Source organism: Oryctolagus cuniculus, chromosome 20 (genome assembly GCF_964237555.1).
Source record: "Oryctolagus cuniculus chromosome 20, mOryCun1.1, whole genome shotgun sequence".
NCBI lineage: Eukaryota > Metazoa > Chordata > Mammalia > Lagomorpha > Leporidae > Oryctolagus > Oryctolagus cuniculus.
The window spans coordinates 45,226,371-45,248,824 of record NC_091451.1 but is presented as its reverse complement, the minus strand read 5'-3'; the positions used below and the strand labels follow the sequence as shown (position 1 = coordinate 45,248,824).

The 22,454-nt window shown below is 57.0% G+C and overlaps 1 protein-coding gene across 16 annotated transcripts in view; it reads right to left on the bottom strand.

The window, feature by feature from the left end:
- Positions 1-1,723: 1,723 nt before the first annotated feature.
- Positions 1,724-22,454, bottom strand: part of PPP2R5C (protein phosphatase 2 regulatory subunit B'gamma) — a 163,000-nt gene continuing 142,269 nt past the window's right edge. For 5 of the 16 annotated variants that reach the window (XM_051834797.2, XM_051834796.2, XM_070065025.1 and 2 more), the window contains 5 exons: positions 18,247-18,374; positions 15,905-16,006; positions 13,530-13,602; positions 9,176-9,292; positions 1,724-4,027 (listed from right to left, as the gene is read on the bottom strand). In XM_051834797.2, coding sequence (XP_051690757.1) covers positions 3,896-4,027; positions 9,176-9,292; positions 13,530-13,602; positions 15,905-16,006; positions 18,247-18,374 — 552 coding nt within the window. In that variant the 3' untranslated portion in view covers positions 1,724-3,895. 16 annotated transcript variants of the gene reach the window in all.

Sequence of the window (22,454 nt, the reverse complement as noted above, 5' to 3'; positions counted from 1 at the left end):
TTGCATGTCGGGGGCAGGGGCATCAGCAGGCAGCTGGATCGGACAAGGAGCAGCTGGGACGCGAACCCACACCCTAACAGGGGCCGCGGGCCTCCCAGGAGCCGTGCCACAGCGCCCGGCCTGGCCTTTTCCCCGTAACCGTTTTCTCTGTCCGAGAGAGACCAAGTGAAAACATTGCCGTGCGCGACCCAGACCGACGCACAGACTCAGGAACCGCAGTGTGCGGGAGCCGCCGGCCGGGCGCCGCTCGCCTAAGTCCGAAGCGGACTTGGCCGGGGGTCCTGTGGTCCCAAACACAGACTCCTTCAACCGAATCGGATTCCCGGGAGCCAGCTCCACCGTCTCTCGCCTGGCGTGGCTGGCCCGGGCTGCGCGCATGGCCGTGGACTTGCCGCGGCCTCCGGACTTTGCCGCTGCGCTCGGCCGCGGCCCGGGGGCCTCCCAGCCCCGACGGCGTGGAGTGGTGACCGGAAGCGCGGCTTCTCCTCGGGAGACCCGGCTGATGCGCGCCCGCTTTCCCAGGCTCGGCCACCCCGCAGCGGCCCCGGCTCGCGCTGGATCCAAGACTGCGGCCCGGCCCCTGCTTAGCGAGCCCAGGCGAGCCCGCGTCTCCTCCGGGCTCACAGGGAGGCTGGGAACGCAGCGGCGAACGCGACTCCGCGACCCGCAGTCTCCGGAGGGCGCCTGCTGCGGGCAGCGTCTCGGGCACCCCAGGAGCGCCAGCAGGCGCCCGCGCTCTCCCGGCGCGACTTGGGAGCTTCTGTCCCTGGCCAGGGAGGCACAGGCCACAGGCCCGCGAGGACACCGAGGGGCCAGTCGTCCAGGCTCCCAGGCCTGCTGACGCCTAGCGCTCCTGGGTGAGCATCGGAGAGAACGGGGTGCATGGAGGTGCAGAGGGGAGGACAGGGGAGGACGGAGGTGCACAGGGGAGGCCGGGGTGGGCAGAGAAGGACAGGGGTGCACGGGGGAGCACAGGTGAGGACAGGGGAGGACGGAGGTGCACAGGGGAGGACGGGGTGCACGGGGGAGCACAGGTGAGGGCAGGGGTGGGCGGGGGAGGACGGGGGTGCACGGGGGAGCACAGGTGAGGACAGGGGTGGGCGGGGGAGGACGGGGTGCACGGGGGAGCACAGGTGGCCGCTCGAGGGCGCTACAGGAAAGGCGGCGGCAGTGAGGGAGGGGCTGGGTTAAGAGGACCCCACACTCCCATCCTCAGCCCTTCCACCCTGTTTTCAAGACTTGGGTTTCTCTGCAAGAATTTTCTGAAAAATGTACTTGGGGCTCCAGTAGTTTGATTTCTATAAAATCACGTCGATTCACACTGTCCTCCGCGGAAGACGAGGCGTCTACACAAAGCCACTCTGCCGCCTGCATCAAGGTGTCCCAGCAGCTTGGGAGGCCGGCGGCCCTGGCCCTGCCGAGCCAGCACCCACCACGTCGGCGGCGGCGTGCCCGACACCGTGGCTGCATTTAGCGTCCTGATGAGCAGTGAAAGTCACATGTTTTTTATTTAGTCCATATCATACACCATTTTTTAGTTTTTTAAAATTCGATAAAAGAGCATATTAAATGGCGAGTGTATGAAGCTTCTCTTCATAAACAATGTCAAAACAAAAAGCTTTGAATTACAAAATGTTAAAAAATACGTAGGTACTTAATTAGCATTTCACTAGGGCATAAAGTTAGCTATTTTCTAAAGAAAAATAATTGTGCCACTTACCTATTTTTGCTGTTTCTATGAACTTTTTTATTCTGTACATAGGACATTTTGTACAAAATATGAAGTCTACATTTTTATTACTTATTACCATAAAACAAAGATACAATGTATGTACAATATTAAAAGGAAGCCATACTAGCCACACTAAAAAGACACTCGGAATAGTGACATTTCTGATGCACAGATGCATTTTGGGAAGAGCGAAGATGCCCGAATGCAGAACTTGATGAAAACAGTCACCAGCTCGCGCCGGGCACGCCGATGAGGGAGCGCGGGGACCGAGCCCTCTAGGGGAACTCTACCAGGCCACCGGAGCGCGCGCTCCTCTGAGAAAATCAGCTCTCAAAACTCCCCCCTCCCTTTCTGGTGAACCTTTGTTTTCAGTGAGGAGCGGAAATAACACCTGGACAGAAAGGTGTTCTCACGGGTTGAGCCTCACACAGGCGCCCGGCCACAGGTGCTCTGCTTTTCCCCTGGGGCGAGAAGGACGTCTTCCCGGAACTCTGTCCCAGCGACACCCCCAGCACCCAGGGTCAAGGGCATCGGAGCAGCTATCAGCTACGGACGGCAGTTCAAACAATGGTTTATCAAAATACGCTTTGTACAGTAAAAAGCACCCTTTTTCCCTCAAGAGGAGAAGGCATCTAAACTTGTTGGTTTTTGTAAAGGGTAGATTTTATAATGGTGGAGCGGACAGATACTTAGCAAGTCCCTCGGAGCTGAGTGGCCACTCCCAGCTGGGGCCGCCTCAGGTGTCATTCCTGCACCTGCTCGGGAACACGGGCAGTCCCCTCTGGGCAGGGGCTCCCCCCCCCCGACACACAGCTTGGGGAAGGGGAAGCCACGGGCAGCTGGCCCCGCACTGTGGCTGCACAGCTGCACAGCCTGCACAGCTGTCATTCAGCGGACACCAGAGACCTCGGTCTAAACACCAGACCCTGAAAGAAGCCTCATTTCATCTCTTGCACGCATCAGGACACTGACCACTGAGTTACACAATCTCACGCCAGAGACAGAACGACCTAGCGTCACTAGCACACTCCTCCAGCAGCTTTCGGGCGGCAGGAGTCCGTCCAAACAGCGGCCACCCTGAGAGCAAGGAAGGACAGACGAAGCTGCCCCATTTCCAGCCGAGGCACCGGGCGTGCCGGGGAGCCCGGGACACACCCAGGCGTGGAGACCGGGGACGGCTCCGACACTGCCCTCTTCACCAGGCCTTGGGGACGGCTTCCTCACTCTCAGAACCACAGAACTGCAAGGGGCCCTGGTGTGCCCGGCGCCGCGTGTCCCCGTGACTGTGCCCGCAGGCAGCGGCAGCCTGCGTCAGCCCAGGAGCTGGCTTAGCCCCAGACCGTCTAACTTTCTACACGACGTGCAGGCCGTAGGGACTGCCACTTCATTCACTCAAGAGCCTTGATGAGGGGCAACAGTGTACGAGCTGATGAAGATAATTCTGCAAATACGAAATAGGAACACATAATTTAAACGTTCCACCTGCATCCCAGGTAGACAGAGCAAGCTCTCTCCCACAGCTTACTCCTGGAACCCTGGTGCTGTACCACAGGCTTGAAGATATGGCTTCAGGTGTACACAGAGAAGCAGGACACGGGCTGCACGTGTGAATCCAGTGAACACCCCGGCTGGGCCCAGTGGCTGAGGACGGCCACGTCAGAACGCGAGAGCAAGGGCTGTCTCCGCGAGACTGAAACCACAAACACACGAAAAACCGCTCTCACCACAATCACGCAGAAACCATTCCAAAGGCCGTGAAGTCTTTCAAAGAGCAGGCAATACCCTTAAAGCGTCCCTCGGATTCGAAGAGCATCGGTGTTTCCCCAGAACCGCCTGTTTGGAAGGCTCCCAACTTCCGCCAGGGCTGAGCGTGAGGAGGGTGCCCAGGGTGCTTCCCTACAGCTCTGCTTTCGGGATACGGAGCCCCGGGGGCTCTGCCGGGGTGGGGACATGGCCACCAGCCCTCGGCTCTGCCCGCGGGCTCTGAGAAGCCACCATTGTTTGAACCCCTCATCTGGAGCTGAGGTGGACACGTGCTACGGACTGGGTCGGAGAAAGCGTGGGGTTTGAGTGTAACTGATTGGTATGGCACACAGAAGGGAGTTATCTTCTACAGGCTCCGGGCCGGCAGCGGCGGGGCGGCCGCGCCGCGGGGCCAGGGAGCTAGCGCCCGTCCTGGGGGACCAGCTCGTCGGCTCTGCAGTGAGCTTCCAAGGCTTTCTTGGTGTGGGGGTCCTGAGGCAGCTCGGACTTGCGACGCGCAAGAGGACGCTCCTTCTTCGGGTCTTTCTGTGCCTGGAATGAAAAAGGCAGTGCGGTTGGCTACAGACCACGCCGGCTGAGGGCGAGGCGCGAGCGAGCACCCCTCCCGGGCTGGCCGCACCTCCTCTGGGGCCGTGGGAGGGCCGGGTGTGCCACGCGGGCACCTCGGCTGCACAGGACTCGCCAGTTGTGAATCCCAGACACAGTGCCCTCCTGCTTCCCAACATGTCACCAGAGCCGTTCTACGGCCCATGCGTTAGAGGAGCATTTCACAAGAGACATTCCTTTGGGGCAAATGGAAGGAATGAGGGAAAACGTTGAGACTGGATTTAAAGCAGGAGACCCAACACTGCTGCCACACACACGGGGGAGGCGGTGGCTAACAGGGCAAATCCCTAGCACATGGAGAAGCCGTCCGCGACTGCTCGCAACACAAACTCCGCGAATCAGGGCTGGGAAACAAGACTCCTTGTTCTTGTTTTGAAAATTCTGGTTTTACTTAAAAAAAAAAAATAAGTGAATGCCATTCTGGCAAGAGGGTCTGGATGACTGATGGCAGGAGCCAGGCGCCGCGCGGGGCCGTCCCCTCGCCGGGAAGCAGAGGCTGCCCCTTCCACAGCTCAGGGTTCCAGCTCAGCCCCTGCTCCACACCGCACTCAGGCAGGGCGCCGCCTGGACCGCTCCAATGCGGGGCGCCCCTTGGGGTCCACGTTCCTCCTGTCAGCGTCTCCGGAAACGCTCTCACGGACGTCTACCGGAAGAGACTGTTCTCACTCACTGGTCAGCAAGAGGGGCAGAAGCTGGGGAGCTCCTGGTGCCCGGGGGTCTGGCTTTGGAACAGCGCCTGGAAGACGCGTCTCCTGGCTGTCGTGCCAAGCCTGGAGACCTGCGGCAGCCATAACATGAAACTTCACGTTTCTGTAAGGTCGGCTTATTCAGAAAACAGCTAACGTGATAGGGATCAAAAAGAGCTTTGTGTGCCGTCGTCCCAGGAGTATTTCTGGAAATGAGTCTGGCATTCAGCCATGGCGAAGGCAGACTGGGGTTCGCCTCCAGCCGGAGAAACTCACGGGCGAAATCCCAGCCTGCATCTTACGCCATTCTAGTTTGATCTGTTTAACAAAGCAAAGAGAAACCAAACTACACCGAGATCCTTACGCACATGGAAACCTGCAGTTAGGGCTGCAACAGGCTCTCCCGAGAGGACACGGTTACAGAGACGGGCAGCGGGTGAGCCGAGAGACACCGTGGGGGGGTTCTGGCAGCGCGGGAAGCAGTGGACACGCACGGCCTCGCCACTCAGGCTGGAGTGTGACGCGGAGTCACCTTACAAACCGCAAGGGGGCAACGAGGAAAACAGGCAGGCGGCAGCCAAGAGCGAGGGCCATGCAGGCGGCCGCACCTGGCGGCTGGCACGGGGCGGGGGGCCAGCGGGCGCCCCTGCAGCCCCACCAGCAGTGAGTGGGTGGGCGAGAGCACCCGAGGCTGGCGCACGTGATGGGGCAGCTTTTCGCTCTCCCGCAGAGGTGCGTGTTCAAACGTCACTGCTTAGTTCGGGGCAGAACGGATGGAAATGTCCTGAGGGGCAAGAAGCTTCTGCCTGCATCCGCACCATCACGAGCGGGCGTGGCGTGGAAGGAAGAACTCGGTGTGCACGGGCGACCGCGCCGGCTCCTGCCCCAGACACACAGCCTTACATATGCTCTACGTACGGAATCGCCAGTACCTGCACTGCCCACCTGCCGGGTCCTACACCTTCCTTACTTGCGTGCTCGACACTGCCTTTCTCCCGACCAGCTGCTGAAAAGCAGAATTGCAAACATTTTAAAGGTCTCTGTCAGCCGCGCCCTCCCAGGAGGTCCAGAGCGTGCGTGGGAGGCTTCAACCCCCAGGGGCACCCCACCACAGTGTCCCCACCCACCCTCCTGAAACACCCCGCTCACCCCACACCCGTCCTCACCCAGGCTTCCAACCACGTTAAAGGAATGTGGAATCGTTTTGGAAAAGTAAAGCTGCTGAAGTAAAATTAAAGGGGTGCTGGAAGCAGTCAACTGACCAAACATGGAAACCAAAAAGCCTCATTTTAAGCTAAAACATCGAGTGTCGCTCTGATCACAAAGTTGTGCACACGTTTTCCTGCATCGTGCGTCTCCTTTGCTTTAACAGCAGTGATTTTCAGAATTTCAGGAAAATGACTAAGCACTTTTTTAAAAAAGACTTATTTATTTGAAAGACAGAGTTACGGAGAGGAGGAAAGAGAGAGAGAGAGAGAGAGAGAGAGAGATCTTCCATCTGCTGGTTCACCTCCCACATGGCCGCAGAGACCAGGGTTGGGCCAGGCGGGAGGCAGGAGCTTTTTCCAGGTCTTCCACACGGGTACAGGGCCCAAGCACTTGGGACATCTTCCACTGCTTTCCCAGGCACAAAAGCAGGGGGCTGGATCAGAATCGGAGCAGTTGGCTCTTGAACCGGCACCCACAGGGGATGTGAGCGTTGCAGGCAGTGGCTTTACCCACTAAGCCACGATGCCAGCCCCTCCGAGTCCCTTGATATAAGGAAGAGCCTATCATTTCAAATATGAATTCTAGGAGACGGCACTGCAGAAATGTATTCCTGTGGCTTGCTCGAGATGCAGCTGAACTTGGCTGACTCCCTGAAGTTCAGGCGAGCCACAGAAATCCGCGGTGAGCTCTGAGGTCAGGTCGTGTTGTGGTCTTCCAGTTCAGTCCTTTTTCTGAGTCGATTTGGCCGTTCTAGGCCCTTCTGCATTTCTGTGTCAATTTTAGAATCTGCTTGTTGACTTAGTAAGAGGCCTGCTGGGAATCTGACACTACGTTAACGTGCGAGAGCTGCGTCCCAGTGGTATCCAGGAAGCGGGAGAGTAAGTCTTGTGGGAGCACCGATTACAGAGAAGATCCAGTCACGCAACCTGACTTCCAGAGCCATGAAAACAAACAAGGAAGCTGATCTGCCTCCTGGGCCTCGCTGCCGGGAGCCCCCTCGGAGCCCCGCAGCAGCCCCACTGCTCACCGCACGGTGCGCCACCGGGGCCGACTCCCGGCGACCGTGCTGCTCCGGATGAGAATGGTGCTTTGGTTTGTGGGAAAGTTCCCGGCTGCCGACAGCACAGAGCCCAAGTCCTAAGCATGTCTGTGACTTCCAGGTTCCTTATAGTTAGAACACAGTTAATTCTTTTCCTCACTGTAATTCTGACCCAAGTCAGAATTCTGCCCCAGTCTTAGAAGTTACTGTGTGACAACTGGCTTGTACGCCGTCAGCTGCGTGCGAGGCGCAGTGGTGAGCTCCCCCTGCAGGACCGAGATTCTGGCGCACCCTGTCTGTAGCTAATGAGGCCTCACGCGTGTCTTCAGCCAACTGGAAGCCTTCGTGGTCCTCAGAAAGACAACCTTCTACTCCTTTCCCGTCGAAACAGCAGTGAGGAAAGTGACCACTCCCACAAGCAGCAGAGCGCTGTGTGGACTCTCCTGCCTGCGGTGACGCCTACTGGGCCGGGGAACAGCAGCGGTGAGGAACACAGGAGATGAACCTGCTTGCCATAAACGAGCGGTTCCGGGTGCTGTGGGCCTTTCTGTTTCCCACCTCCGAGGACTGTTCCTGCACCTGCTTCTCATGCCGACCTGCTCGCCCAAGACGAGGGCCTCCTGCCAGAGGCAGGCAGATCAACACGCAATGCAGGTGCTCGGGGCCTGGAGCCTTCTCCTCGCACAGTGGTGCTGTGCGGACAGCGCCTCGGCCAGGCTGTCCCACAACACACAAGGGCAGCCACACAGGCAGAGTTCCAGACCCTCTAGTAGTCACGTTAGAAAAGCAGAGAGAAATGGTGGCATCAGTTTTAGTGACACGCCTTACCTAACCCCATACAGCCAAACCATGAGCACTTCAAGGTGTGTCAGTAAAAATGACACATGGCCTGTCTTCAGGCTCCCACGCGCACGTTTACGCTGACTGGGACCTGCTCCACTGTGAGGGCTGGGGCTGTCCACACTGTGTGCCTTTGGTAATGCCTCCTCTTGCCTTAACGAGGGAGACACAGCTTACTTGAATCAAATGCAACCATGCGGGTACTCAGCAAATTCATGGAAAAATGCAATTAAGATAAGCTTACTTTGGTGCAGAAAATGTTTTTTAAATCCATGCACAGTTTCTCATAATATGCATTTTCTATGAAACTTCTGAAGAGCTCCTGGGTGCATGAATTTCAAGAATCTTTTTCCACCAAAATAAACATCTTTTAATTCCACTTTGCATGAACTTTTAAAAGTACTCACATAGATTACCCAAAAAAAAAAAAAAATCTTTCATTGAGCTCCACAGGACACGGGCATTCATAGACCATAGACCGTGTGTGTGCAGCACAGGGCACACAGTTATGGGAGGACTGTCGCCACTCCTGTCCTCCACAGCTCAGAACGTCAGTGCTGGGTATTTTCAGAAATTCTTGCCCTGGCTGAAGGAGGTTCAAGTTTCAGGGTGGGAAAGCCCAAGGTCCCCCCCGACCCCAGAGGCTGGCATCCACTTGCGTGTATTTGAAACAGTGAGGGGGGGGCTGCTCAGGAAACAGCCCCTACTGCTCCAGAGACCCTGCCACGGGCTCAGCAAGCCGCCCTTGGTGACACCTAACTGCACATAGTGCCGATCTGGTAAGAGGCTCTCTCTGGACCAGCAGAGAGCTGAGTGTTTCTTGTCCGCGGCCAGGGAAACAGTGACCGCGGCAGGTGTAGGAGGGGGTCCGCCCTGTGTCAGGGCTGCTGAAGGGAGTGTTTGGGGCGGGAGGCAGGGGATGTGCGGGCAGAGCTCGCTGAGACGGTACTGCCAAGCGCCTGACCTTGCTCAGGCGAACACCTAGACATGAAGTGTTGGGATTACTCCTGTTTAAGTAAACGAAGAAGCCGGTCTCAGGCACAGACACAATCCTTAAAAGGTGCTCCCAGTCAGGTGATCACCGAGAACGATGGGTGGAGTGTTTCCTACAAGACTAGCAAGGCACTGATACACAGGGCTCTTCCCCAAAGTTTACGGAAGACGTGGATCATGAGCTCACACCACGGATTTCACAAGTGTTCCGCAGCAGTCCCATTTTCCATGAGCTTTCGAAAGAAAGCACCCTTGCGCACCACAGCACCTGCTAAGCAATGCGCGCGTTCAGCCAGGCACCTTTACCTGCCGCGCCTCGTCGGAAACGGTCTTTCTCAGCATCTGCACATCTTCAAACAAGGGCCCGTCTGTCTCCATGGCAAGCGGCATGCTCACGGTGCTCGCGTGACTACACAGTGAGTACTGCAATGCAAAGTGGGGAGGCACTCTGCGTTAGGCCCTGGCTTCGGAACTCCAGGTCTCTCATCCTGGCGGGGTGGGGGTCTCGCCCCTCTCTGCCTACCTCCCAGGGCGGGGGCCCTCTTTGGCAAGACCCCCTGGAGGGAGACAAACTTGCCGACAGCTGCGGCCCCTGCGCCCTCCTCTTCTGAAAACCTGAAGCCATTCATTGTCCTGTGGTCAGGGGTTGCGCTGTGGGGCACCGAGGTCACTTCCACACCCTCCCCCTCAGGGTCCTCAGGAGCCCGACAGCCCACACCCTGGCTTTGGTCATGGGGCTGTTTTACCGCCATGGCTCCGCCAAGCCCCACCCTCTGCCCACTGACCCTGAGATGCTCAACCCTTCCTCTCCTCTTCTCTGCACTGTCCTGTCTCCGCCCTTCCCAGCACAGAACCAGGGCCCTGCTTGCTAGCCTGTCTCTCCTCCTAGGCCCGGCTTCCTACTCCCACCACTCCTTCGCTCATTCTCTGCGTGGCTGGCCTGGGGCTTCTCCACTGTCCCTGCACTGCCACCACCAGCCAGTGCCTGCTCAGATGGCCTCCAAGGGCTGTGGGACGGCAGAACAAGCTCACGAGCTGGGGTGCTGGCCAGTTTACTGCCTGCCTTCCCTGCGAGGGGAGGCCGGGAGAGGAGGTGCCTGTGTCTGGGGGGGCAGTGTGCATGGCTGCTGTCCCGTGACTGAAGCATGCAGACCTTGCTCAGGGTCTCACAGCGAGAGTGGACGCTGGGACTGACGCCCAGGCTGCCCTCTACCCTCTGCCCAACAGGTGCACCCCAGCCCCGGTCCGTCAGCCTCAGCGGGCGAGTCCCTCCAGCTCCATCCCCTGTTCCTCTGGTTACTCGGCTCCACATGGGCCGGGCTGAGCTCTCCCTGCCCTGGGGAGATGCTGGCACCAGCTCGTCATAACCCCCTGCTCAGCCACTTTGTCCTTTTTCTCACTGGGTCTCTATGTGGTGACAGACATCTGCCCTGCGGCTCCGGGCCCAGCCTGTCCCGTTTCTCTCCTCTTTCCTCTGCCTGCCCCTTCCACCCGTTTCCTCACACCCAGCCCTCAGGCCCTCCTGGTTCACGACGGGCTTCCAAGCCTCCTGGGCCGTCTCTCCGGCTGGGGCCTGCGTGCCGATCTGTGCTCCAGCAGCCACCTGCTCACTGGCTGGAGCCACATCTGCCACTGCCTGCCTCCAACACCAGTGGGTGCCCACCCCGTGGTGCCCAGCCCGGCCTCCAGCACCCCGTCCCTGCCGCTTCCACAGCTTCGCTTTTGCGCCGCTTCGGCACCTGCTTATGGTCTTGGGAGGAGAGCTTCCTCCGCACCTTCACCCCAGCACAGACTGCCGGCCCGCCCCGTGACCAACACCCCACGGGGAGGGCGCCTGCGGCTTCCTCGCTGCTCTCCGTGCCCACCCACTACCTGCCCTGCAGTGCCGAGACCCCGAGGCCCGATGCCCTGGGCACCTGCAGCCATGCCTGAGCCGTGCCCAGGTTCTTGGCGCGTCTCCCTTTAAAGACGTGAGCCATGCCCCTCTCTGGCACTGAACCGTTTTCTGCTCCCACCTGGCTCCCCTCACGGGCCGTGAGCTCCTTGAGGTGGGGCCGTGGGGGAGGGGCCCTGTGTCTCCTTCTCAGTACTGCATCCCTGGAAATTTCCATGTCACGGCGGCCATCCCTGAGGGGCTCACGGCTGGGCGGGAAGACACGAAACGTACGCACGGCAGCATCGCGAGGCTGAGCCGGAGGCTTTCAAACTCACATTTCCACTTTCGGCCACTCCAAGAACAAAACAGTGCCTTGCACAGGACTCCCGGTCCTCCTGGCCCTCGCGGCACTCAAACATGGCTGCTACTAAAAAACGCCACTCGGCAGGCACTGGAAGGGAAGGGCTCTCGCCAGCAACAAAGACGAAGAGGGCGCCCTTGCCCGGGAAGCCCAGCCGGACCCTAGGCCCTGGGCTCGTCATCGCGAGGGGACAGAGGCCCTGAGCCGCAGGGCGCCTGGGTTCACGTCAGAGGGAAGCAAGCGGCCTCCTGACTGCGTGGGCTCACGCTGTGCGTGACGTCAGAAAGCCCTGGTGCTGTCACCACAACTGGGACAAGCGAGACAGAATGCCCACGGCTCCACGGCCTGCCCCGATGCCCCCCAGCCTGCCTGCACGGCCAAGGGCAGACGGGGGACAGAGGGGCCTCCTGGGAGTCCATGTCAAGGCCGTCAAGGCCAATTTCAGACAGAAAAGCGAGCCACGGCAGCCTGCAGAGGAAACGGACGGTGTCGCCCACCAGCGGGCTACTTGCTGCTGCAAAGGCAAGCGGTGAGCAGAATTTAGGAAGGACCCCCTCGAGAGAAAGGGGGGCAAGCGCGGGGCTCTGAGGCGTCCACTGCAAGGCATCCTCCGCAGGAGACGCGCGCAGGGCCCGAGTCACGGCCGATTCCGCAGAGAGGACGGGCGACAGCGTTACAGGAGGTCCGCCGCGCTTGCGCCACCATCACAGACAGCGCTAGAGACAGCAACCAAGAGCAGCACAGAAAGTTACTTGAGAAAGCTCAGATAAAGGGCGAAGAGGGGGCCACCGGTCACAGCGCCGCAGGACAGCCAGCCAGCTCGCCGGCACTCAAGAGGTTACTTCTCCACTCTAGGTAAGGTGCATGAGACCAGACGCTGTGGGGCCGGCGGCGTGGGGCCGTGGCATCCCACACGAGCACAGGTTCGAGTCCTGGCTGCTCCCTGCTAACCCACCTGGGAGAGCAGCAGCAGATGGCCTTGGGCTCCTGCCACCAGGTGGGACGACACCACAGTGGATTTCCAGGCTCCCGCTTCAGCCTGGGCCAGCCCCGGCCACTGTAGCCATTTGGGAAGTGAACCAGCCATGGAAGGGCTCACTCTCTCTCTCCCTGTGACTGCGCCTTTCAAATCAACCAACCAATCCTTAAAAACCAAAAGAATCAGAACCTCTGATTTGCACGTAGCCCACGTTTTTCCAGGCTGCTGATGTCAGCTGTGTGTGCCAGGCTCCTCGACAACCCTCAGGCACACCTGCCTGCACCCCTGGCCCGGGGCCCTCAGCCCAGAGCAGGGTCCCTGGGGGCTGAAGCCCTAGAACCGCCCCAGGTTTATGGTCTACGACATGTGAACGCTGACGGAGGTACCACTGCAGGAGGCGTGTAGCTATCCACCTCAGTCAGTGCTGCCGTTTCACAGGGTCACCTTGAAATGCCATGCTCACGTGACAGCAGGGAGAGAGGGGTGAGGGCAGGCTGGTGGGTTCAAGGACATCGGTTAAGAATGCCGTTCGATTCTGCCACGGTTAGAGTTTCCTCCAAGGGAATACAGACCAATGTGTCATTATGTAGGTGAAACATAGACTTTTAACTGTATCTCCACATTTCGTTTTTCAATAAATGTCAGAGAATTAAGAAATACCAACTTGGATACTAATGATGTACGCACACCTCTCGCCAAGGGAAATGCATCGTGTAGCAGTTATCGCCTCTCCTGGGCAGTGGAAGAAGCCGGAGCACGCGTAGCACGGCCAGAGTCAGACAGCGGCTTTCAGCACGAGGCGCTGTTCCCATCACACAGGCACGCAGGGCAGGAGGGCACCCTCACCGGCGGTGCCCTAATCCTCCAGGCCAAAGCCCACAACTGGGAGACACCCCGGGACTCGGCTTTAACTGCTGGTCCCTCGCACGGCGCACTCAGGCATGAGGGAGGGGAGAGGGATTCGTCACTACCACTGGCAGAATTCGGTTAACTCTGGAAACTCAATATTGGGAAAAGACATCAACCGCACTTCAACGACTTCAAATCCAACTTCCTTCCTTTTACAGTTACTGGGGATAAGAAGGGACCACTTCACCTGCAGCATCAACGGCGTTTGAGAACACAAGCAAGTTACGACCTTGGTCTAAAACAGAGCCTGCATCCTGGTTTTCTTTCTCCACAGCGTATCCATAAGACCCACACGTCAGTTACAAAGCAGAGGAAAACACAGTCCATTCTGTGGCAGAAACACCGCGGGACCAAAGAAGCACTTGTACAAGCGGAAGGCTACAAAGGCAAACACCACTTTTTATTGTAGACATTTTCACGTACAGCGTGGGTGGGACTGGTCTCCCTCCCCCCATGATTAAGCCACACTCCTATCTTATAAAAATATTCAAGTAACACACCCTATACAATTTCATATTGCTCTCTTTTTCAGTACCTGGGGATTGGCTTTGGCTAGATTTTCTATTTTAACCCATGCTTCTTCTCGTTCTTTCATTTTTAGCTTCTCTCTGAAAAACAGGAAAACATCACTTGTGTTAGAGTGCGCTGCATTCCAGACGGCACCCTTGGACCACCCAGCAACACCGCCTCCGTGTGCCTCCGCCCCTTTCTGGTCCTGTTCCACAAACCATGCGTGCGGCCCGCGAGTGGCGGGAAGAATGAAATTAAGAACCAAATCGAGATTCAGAAATAGAGATTTTAACAAAAATAAACTGCTAAAAATTTATCCTGCCCAAGAATGGGGATTCTCACAGGAAGCAAGGCCAGGTGCCGGCCTCCCCACCCCAGCGGCGCTGTGGACAAACAGGAGGCCTGGGGCAGGGGTCCTGGCACAGTGGGCTGAGCTGATGCTTGCAGGGCCCACACCCCTACTGGAGCGCCACTTCGGCCCCAGCTACTCCACTTTGGATCCAGTTCCCCGCTAATGTGCCTGGGAAGCAGTGTGGACGATGGCCCAAATATCGAGTTCCTGCCACCTGTGTAGGAGACCCAGATGGAGTCCTGGCTCCTGGCTTCAGCCTGGCCCAGCCCCAGCTCCAGCTGTTGGCAGCCACTTGGCAAGTGAACCAGCAGACAGAAGATATCACTGTCACTCTGCCTTTCAAATAAATCTTAAAAAGCAAACAAAAGAAAGGTCACATGACCTTTTTGAGCTTGGACCTAGCTTGATTTTCTAAGGCAGGAAATGCACTACCGGCTCTCCTTTCTGTGTCTGTGGGAGGGGGTTCCCAGCACGAGGCTCCAGTGCTTACGTGTTCCCTGCATGAGCTCCACAGTGAGTGCTAAGTTAAGCACGGACCACGTGGCTGAAGGTGTAACCACCGGTCTGGCATGCCTCCTGGGGGCAGCGCGCGGCTTTGCTTGTGGTCATTTCGCTCTCTGGTATCTGCTCCTTCCCATTCCACACTGTCCAGAGTGTAAGCCCGGTAGGCAAGGGTTTCTGTTGCATTTACAGCCGCATCACCAGGGCCCGGCCCTGAGGTGAGCACTCATGTGTGTGTCGGAAGAATGAGTGATGGTGCTTACACAGACACACTGTATTCTGAACTACAGCCAGAGTTTATCTGCTTCGGCCAGTTTAAGATTTATTTATTTATTTGAAAGGCAGAGTTATAGAGCGGCAGAGGCAGAGAGAGAGAAAGACAAAGAGAGGTCTTCCATCTGCTGGTTCACTCCCCAAATGGCTGCTACAGCTGGAAGTGGTCTGGTCCAAAGCCAGGAGCCAGGAGCTTCCTCCGGGTCTCCCACGTGGGTGCTGAGCCCAAGGACTTAGGCCATCTTGCACTGCTTTCCCAGGCCACAGCAGAGAGCTGGATCGGAAGTGGAACAGCTGGGACTCGAACAGGCGCCTATATGGGGTACACTGCAGGTGGTGGCTTTACCCGCTTCAGCACAGCTGGCCCCTGGCCAGTTTTTTTTTTTTTTCTTTTTGACAGGCAGAGTGGACAGTGAGAGAGAGAGAGACAGAGGGAAAGGTCTTCCATTGCTGTTGATTCACCCTCCGATGGCCGCCGCGGCCGGTGCACTGCGGCCGGTGCACCGCGCTGATGCGATGGCAGGAGCCAGGTGCTTCTCCTGGTCTCCCATGGGGTGCAGGGCCCAAGCACTTGGGCCATCCTCCACTGCACTTCCTGGCCACAGCAGAGAGCTGGCCTGGAAGAGGGGCAACCGGGACAGAATCCGGCGCCCCGACCGGGACTAGAACCCGGTGTGCCGGCGCCGCAAGGCAGAGGATTAGCCTAGTGAGCCGCGGCGCCGGCCCCCTGGCCAGTTTTAAACAAGCAAAAAACAACATGTGCCAATAGTCCACACTGGGACTTTAGGAGGGACTCCGGAACACTAACCAACCCCAGGATGACGTGCCCAGCTAAGGGACAAGAGCGCCTCATCACCCAGATGGTGCCTGGGTCAGAGGCAGGGCAGGACCCTGACTTTGGGGAGGGCAGGTCAGAGTCCAGAAAGTGCCCACGTCTGTGTGGCCACTACGGTGCACAGGGAAGCTCCCCTCAATGGCAGGTGCTCGCCCCTCCCCTAGAGCTCAGGATGTCACTCAAACCAGGGCACGTGGCAGCCTCTACGTGTCCGCTGGAGAAGTCAAAGCTCGCGAGGCTGAGCTGCAAGCGCACAGCCGCGCCGGCAGCAGGAGGGAAGGAGAGCTGCCTTCATCACCGGCTCCTCGGAAACCGGTTAGCGCGCCACGCCCGTCGCTGGCCACATGAGGGAGGCGGGCTTTGCCTCTCAGGAGGGCCAACTCAAGCCCGAATGGGATGAGGTCATTTGGCACCAAGGGACCCTGTGAGGGGAACTTACTTCAGCTTCTCTGCCTTAAACTGCTGGGTGCAGTCGTCAAACAGTTTTTGGTTCATCTCCATGAAGAGTTTCAGGGCGTTGTATATCAAGCCGTGTATTGTCCTGCGGGGAAAACCTCGCGGTGAGACTCGAGTGCTCCACCTTCTTCCTCCTTCCCCAGCCAGAGCCCCGCCCTCTCCCGGCTCCCTGGCTGGTTCCCTGTGCACAGGCTGCTGGCCTTCTGCAGGCTCTCACTCATTTGTTTCTGCTTCCCTGGTGACAGCCACACGGGCCCAAGCCTCTCCCTCCTATCTGCCCTGTGTGAGCCAGGCCGCTCTGTTCACCGTCCCAGCTGGATGGCAGTCAGAAGCCCCCTTGCTTGGAGACGGAATACAGAATGCTGGCACTCGAACAAATACAATCAGGATAAAATTATACAGAGGGTGGCGACAAACACTTTATTTGCTATGAATGTTGGCTTTCTGGCAAACTTACTGAAGACAGAAAAAGAAATTTTAATAATGCCAAAGTGCAGCTTCAGCCAATTGAAAATAACATGATTTTTTAAAAAAGATTTATTTGAAAGAGAGAGAAGAGGCAGAGAGAGAGAGAGGTCTTCCATCCATTGGTTCACTCCCCAATTGGCCACAACAGCTGGAGCTGTGCCAATCTGAAGGCAGGAGCCAGGAGCCTCTTCTCAGTCTCCCATGCGGCTGCAGGGGCCCAAGGACTTGGGCCATCCTCCACCGCTTTCCCAGGCCAAAGCAGAGAGTTGGATTGGAACTGGAGCAGCTGGGACTCAAACCGGTGCCCATACAGGATGCCAGCACTGCAGGTGGCAGCTTTACCCACTACGCCACAGCGCTAAATAAGACAATAAAACGGCCTCATCAGAGCTTAGCTCTCAGGGCTGGCACTATGGTGCAGTGGGTAAAACTGTCACCCGAGTGGCATATGAACACAGGGTGGAGTCTCAACTGCTCCACTTCTGATCCAGCTCCCTGCTGTGGCCTGGGAGAGCAGCAGAAGATGGCCCAAGTGCTTGGGGCCCTGCTCCCACGTGGGAGACCTGGAAGCAGCTCCCGGCTCCTGGCTTCAGCCTGGCCCAGCCCCAGCCTTTGTGGCCATTTGAGCAATGCATCAGTGAATGGAAAATCTCTCTCTATGTCTCCCCCACTTTCTGTAACTCTGCCTTTCAAATAAATAAATAAATACTAAAAAAAGAAAGCGGGTTGTCGGAATGATGCCCTGATCGCCGTGACTACCGCCGTTGCTGCCACGGCGAAGGCGGTGGTTGCATCCTCAGTGCCCAGGCCAGCCCAGCAGCCACAGAGCTGATGGCAAACACTGGCCCAGCGCCCTGTGTGTGCCAGGGACTTGTGTCTACGTCAGCCTCGTTACACTTCGCTGTTGTGCGAAGGTCGCTGCAAAGCGAAGCACTTTCTACAGGGCAGATCTTACCCAGAGCAGCAGTGCACTTTGCAGGAGTGACTGAGAAACACCTGGAGTGGACGCTCCGCCTCGGTCAGACAGCCGGTCCCAGCGGAACAGGGACGACAACCAAGTCTGCCAGGCGCAGCCGGGGGCTGGCCCCGGGTGCCAGGGCTCCACACGGGAAACAGCTGTCGGGCTGCCCGGGGGCTTAGTTCTGGAAGGAGGCCTCACTGGGCAGAGAGCAGGGCTGCCCAGGACAGAGCCGCTGACCTGCTGGTGGCAGCAGGATGCGCTGCCCAGTGCCTCTCGGGTTTGTTTTCCTCGTCTGTAACGTAAGCAAGCTACGGTCTTTGTGCGTTAAGCGCTTACTTGAGTGTAGTACACAAAGGAGAGAAATGAAAGGCAGGGAAAGAAGAGCTGATGCTTGTACTCACGTAAGTAACACGAGTATTAAATTCAGTATAAAACACAGCATGGCCCCTTATTAGGTTTCTTGGTAAGATCTCAGAAGAGAACTGCTCGGCGGAAGGACTGACTCACGAAGTGTACAGACAAAGGGGAGAGGTGAGGTCCACCTTTCCGATTCTCTAGGGAGTGACCCCTGGGCCTACGTCAGCTTGGCTGGAGGGACTGCCCTGAGGATGGGGTGGCCGCTGTGTTCCCACTGGGAGGACCCTCGTGAGCTCTGCAGTCGCCTCTGCGGAGGGAACTGGGGACAAGGCCTTGGAGACACTGCTGCAGGCAGGTGCAGGCAACGGACCTCTACACTGGTTAGGCTCGGGGTAAGGAGGAAAAATAAAATGGCTACGGATACCATGTACACTGCTACTTAATCTACAAGCTCACAAAGAGCTGTGCATTTTCATTTTTCAGCTGCTAAAACTCGGATTTTAATTCTAATCCAAAATGCAACACCTGCTGGCTCTTACTTGTTCCAGTGGGTCTTGGAGTTGCGGTACAAGGATGGGAACATGATGGGCAGGATCTTGGCTGCGTTGTCACTGATGAGGCTCATGATGTACTCGTTGTTCCAGTAGTACAGCGCTCGCTCTGCCACCTGCAACACAGCAAGCACGCAGCGTGGTCGGCAATCCCACTCAAACCCCGAGGCAGACCCGAGTGTCCCGCCTGCACACAGGGTCAGGAGCTACACTCGTGCTACTCCAGGAGACCACAGGGAGGACACAGGGCCGCCGCGCAGTGTCCACGGGACAGAAGACAGTGGGGGTCTCACTCGATGACTGACGCGAGGGGCGCCCACACCCTTCCTCCCAGGTTTGGCCACTGTGCACCCCTCTGCCCTGCTTCTCTCCCTCCTCCGCTGACGAGCACACGTGTGGGTGCTGAAGGAACCAGGTGGGAGTGCTGCTGTCTCCAGGACACCTAGTGTGTCCCTGCCACAGCCGGCACGGCCCGACCAGGCAGGTTCTCTCCACCAGCTCAGGCCATCCCCCGCCAGTGCTGCGTGCGTCCAACAGCAGCCTGACACTCTGAGCAGGGAGGGAGGACATTTGTTTTCACATATTTTTTTGAAAGGCAGGGGCTGGCACTGTGGTATAGTGGGTCAAGCTGCTGCCTGTGACGCCGGCATCCCATGTGGGTGCTGGTGTGAGTTCCGGCTGTTCTACTTCTGATCCAGCTCCCTGTTAATGTGCTTGGGAAAGCAGCGGAAGATGGCCCGCGTGCTTGGGCCCCTGCACCCACGTGGGAGACCTGGAGGAAGCTCCTGGCTTCAACCTGGCACAACCCTGGATGTGTGGCCATTTGGGGAGTGAACCAGTGCATAGAAGAAATTTCGCTCTGTCTTTCAAGTAAATATGTGTTTCTTTTTTCAAAAATAGAGACAGAGAGCTCCCATTTACCAGCTCACTCCCCAAATGGTTGTGATGGTCAGCGCCGTGCTGGACCTGCAGTCCAGGTCTCCAATGCGGGTGGCGGGAGCCCCAGCACCACAGCCTTCACCACTGCCTTGCAGGCTGTGCACTGGCAGGAAGCTGGGACTTGGACCCGGTGCTTCAAAACGGGACACAGGTCCTCCTGGTGTCTTAACCACTAGCAAATGCCCACACAGATACGCTGCCTTTTAAAAAGCATCTATCGGGGCCGGTGCTGTGGCGTAGTGGGTAAAGCTGCTGCCTGCAGTGCCAGCATTCCATATGGGCACTGGTTTGAGTCCCAGCTGCTCCACTTCCTATCCAGCTCTCTGCTATGGCCTAGAAAAGCAGTGGAAGATGGCCCAAGTTCTTTGGCCCCTGAAGCCATGTGGGAGACCTGGAAGAAGCTCCTGGCTCCTAGCTTCGGATTGGCCCAGCTCAGCCTTTGTGGCCATTTGGGGAGTGAACCAGCGAATGAAAGACCTCTCTCTCTCTGCCTCTTCTTTCTCTGTGTAACTCTTTTAAATAATAATAATAATAATAATAATAATAATAATAATAATAATAGCATCTATCCATTTAGCCATAAATATATTTCAGAGTAATCCTTTTAAGCCTTAATTAGAAAATAAAAGTTTAAATCAAGAATATATAAGAAATTAAGGCCAGCACCGTGGCTCACTAGGCTAATCCTCCGCCTGTGGCGCCAGCACCCCGGGTTCTAGCCCTGGTTGGGGTGCCGGATTCTGTCCCGGTTGCTCCTCTTCCAGTCCATCTCTCTGCTGTGGCCCAGGAGTGCAGTGGAGGATGGCCCAAGTGCTTGGGCCCTGCACCCTCATGGGAGACCAGGAGGAGGCACCTGGCTCCTGGCTTCGGATCTGCAGCGCGCTGGCCACAGCGTGCCGGCTGTAGCGGCCATTAGGGGGGGTGAACCAACGGAAAGGAAGACCTTTCTCTCTGTCTCTCTCTCTCACTGTCTAATTCTGCCTGTCAAAAAAAAAAAAAAAAAAAAAAAGAATACATAAGAAATTAAGGCCAGTGCTATGGCTCACTTGGCTAATCCTCTGCCTGTGGTGCCGGCACCCCAGGTTCTAGTCCCGGTTGGGGCGCCGGATTCTGTCCCAGTTGTTCCTCTTCCAGTCCAGCTCTCTGCTGTGGCCCGGGAAGGCAGTGGAGGATGGCCCAAGTCCTTGGGCCCTGCACCTGCATGGGAGACCAGGGGGAAGCACCTGGCTCCTGGCTTTGGATCAGTGCAGCGCGCTGGCTGCAGCAGCCATTTGGGGGGTGAACCAATGGAAAGGAAGACCTTTCTCTTTGTCTCTCTCTCTCACTGTCTAATTCTGCCTGTTTAAAAAAAAAAGAATATATAAGAAATTAAAAAACTCAGTAACACAAAGACAACCCAATTAAAAATAGGCAAGTGACACAAATCAAATGGACACTTCTCAAAAGAAGAGATTGAAGTTTACAACAAATTTATGAAAAACGCCTAAAGATCATTAGACATCAGGGAAATACAAACAATGAGGTATCATCTTACCCCAGGTTAGAAAGGCTACGATGAAAAGGAGAAAAACAAATGCTGGCCACGTGGGGGAGGGACGTGGTGCCCTGTTGGGGGATGTGCACTGGCCATGTGGGGGGAGGGGCGTGGTACACTGTTGGGAGGGGTGCACTTTTCCTGTGGGGGGAGGGACGTGGTGCACTGTTGGGGGGTGTGCACTGGCCATGTGGGGGGAGAGGCATGGTGCACTGTTGGGGGGGTGTGCACTGGCCATGTGGGGGAAGGAGGTGTGGTGCACTGTTGGGGGGGTGTGCACTGGCCATGTGGGGGGAGGGACGTGGTGCACTGTTGGGGGGGTGTGCACTGGTTGTGTTGGGGAGGGGCGTGGTGCCCAGTTGGGGGGGTGTGCACTGGTTGTGTTGGGGAGGGGCGTGGTGCCCTGTTGGGGGGTGTGTGCACTGGCCATGTGGGGGGAGGGGTGTGGTGCCCTGTTGGGGGATGTGCACTGGTTGTGTTGGGGAGGGGCGTGGTGCATGTTGGTGGGATGTGCACTGGCCACAAGGGGGAGGGACGTGGTGCACTATTGGGGGATGTGCACTGTCCACGTGGTGGGGGTGTGGTGCACTGCTGAGAGGGAGTCATTAGTACAGCCATCATGGAGAATAGTACTGGAGTTTCCCAAGACACTAACAGAGCTATGTGATGACCCAGCAGGCTGACGACTGTTTACATTTTATAGAAAAACATACTGAGAATCAGTGAGGTAGAGTCATGCCTGATCATCATCAGATTCTGTGCCATAAAGGGAGACGTGCACACCATGAAATGAATCATCAAAATTTACACCAAGAATGAAGATGAGCCACTGAAAGCATCCCATCATAGGAAAAGATTTTCTGATAACTTCTTTTTTTTATTTATTGATTTGACAGGTAGAGTTACAGACAGTGAGAGAGACAGAGAGAAAGGTCTTCCTTCTGCTGGTTCTCTCCCAAAATGGCTGCTACGGCCGGTGCTGCGCTGGTCCGAAGCCAGGAGCCAGGAGCTCCTGTCCACGCAGAGGCGGCGCCTGCACACCCACATGCACTGCTGCACTGCCAGCAACAGTCACCACACGCAGTCACCTCGGAGTCCACCAATGGACACCTGGGTGAAGTGTGGAGCAAACACACATGGGATACTCGTTAGCCATAAGAAGGAGACACCCTGTCACTCCCAGGAACGTGGATGAAGTGGAGGACACTGTAGTAAATGGAGCGACAGGTGCTGTGCGATCTCCCATGGGGAGGCTGAAGGAAAAGCCCAATTTGAAGTCGCGGCAGTGGTTCCTGGGTTGGCAGGTGGGAGGGGCGGGGGCTGCAGGCAGGGTCAGGGAGCTGGCCAGAAAGGAGGGAGTTCTACTTGCTGCAGCACAGCCCGTGGCCCAGTGCACATGACCTTGTACACATTTTATGAACTGGTAGAGGAACAAATGTTGCGCCAATGCATTCGATCAGTATACATGTACTAAAATCTCACTGTACACCATAGATGTGCACAAGTACTACCTGTCAACCAAACCCTGATTTGATCACTTCACATCATATGCCTGTATCAAGTTATCACACTGTACCCCAAAACATGCACAACTAGAATAAAATAAAGAAAACAGAGGGGCTGGCATCATGGTACAGTAGGCTAAGCTTCCGCCTGTGGTGCCGGCATCCCGTATGGGTGCTGGTTTGTGTCCCAGCTGCTCCTCCTCCTGATCCAGCTCTGC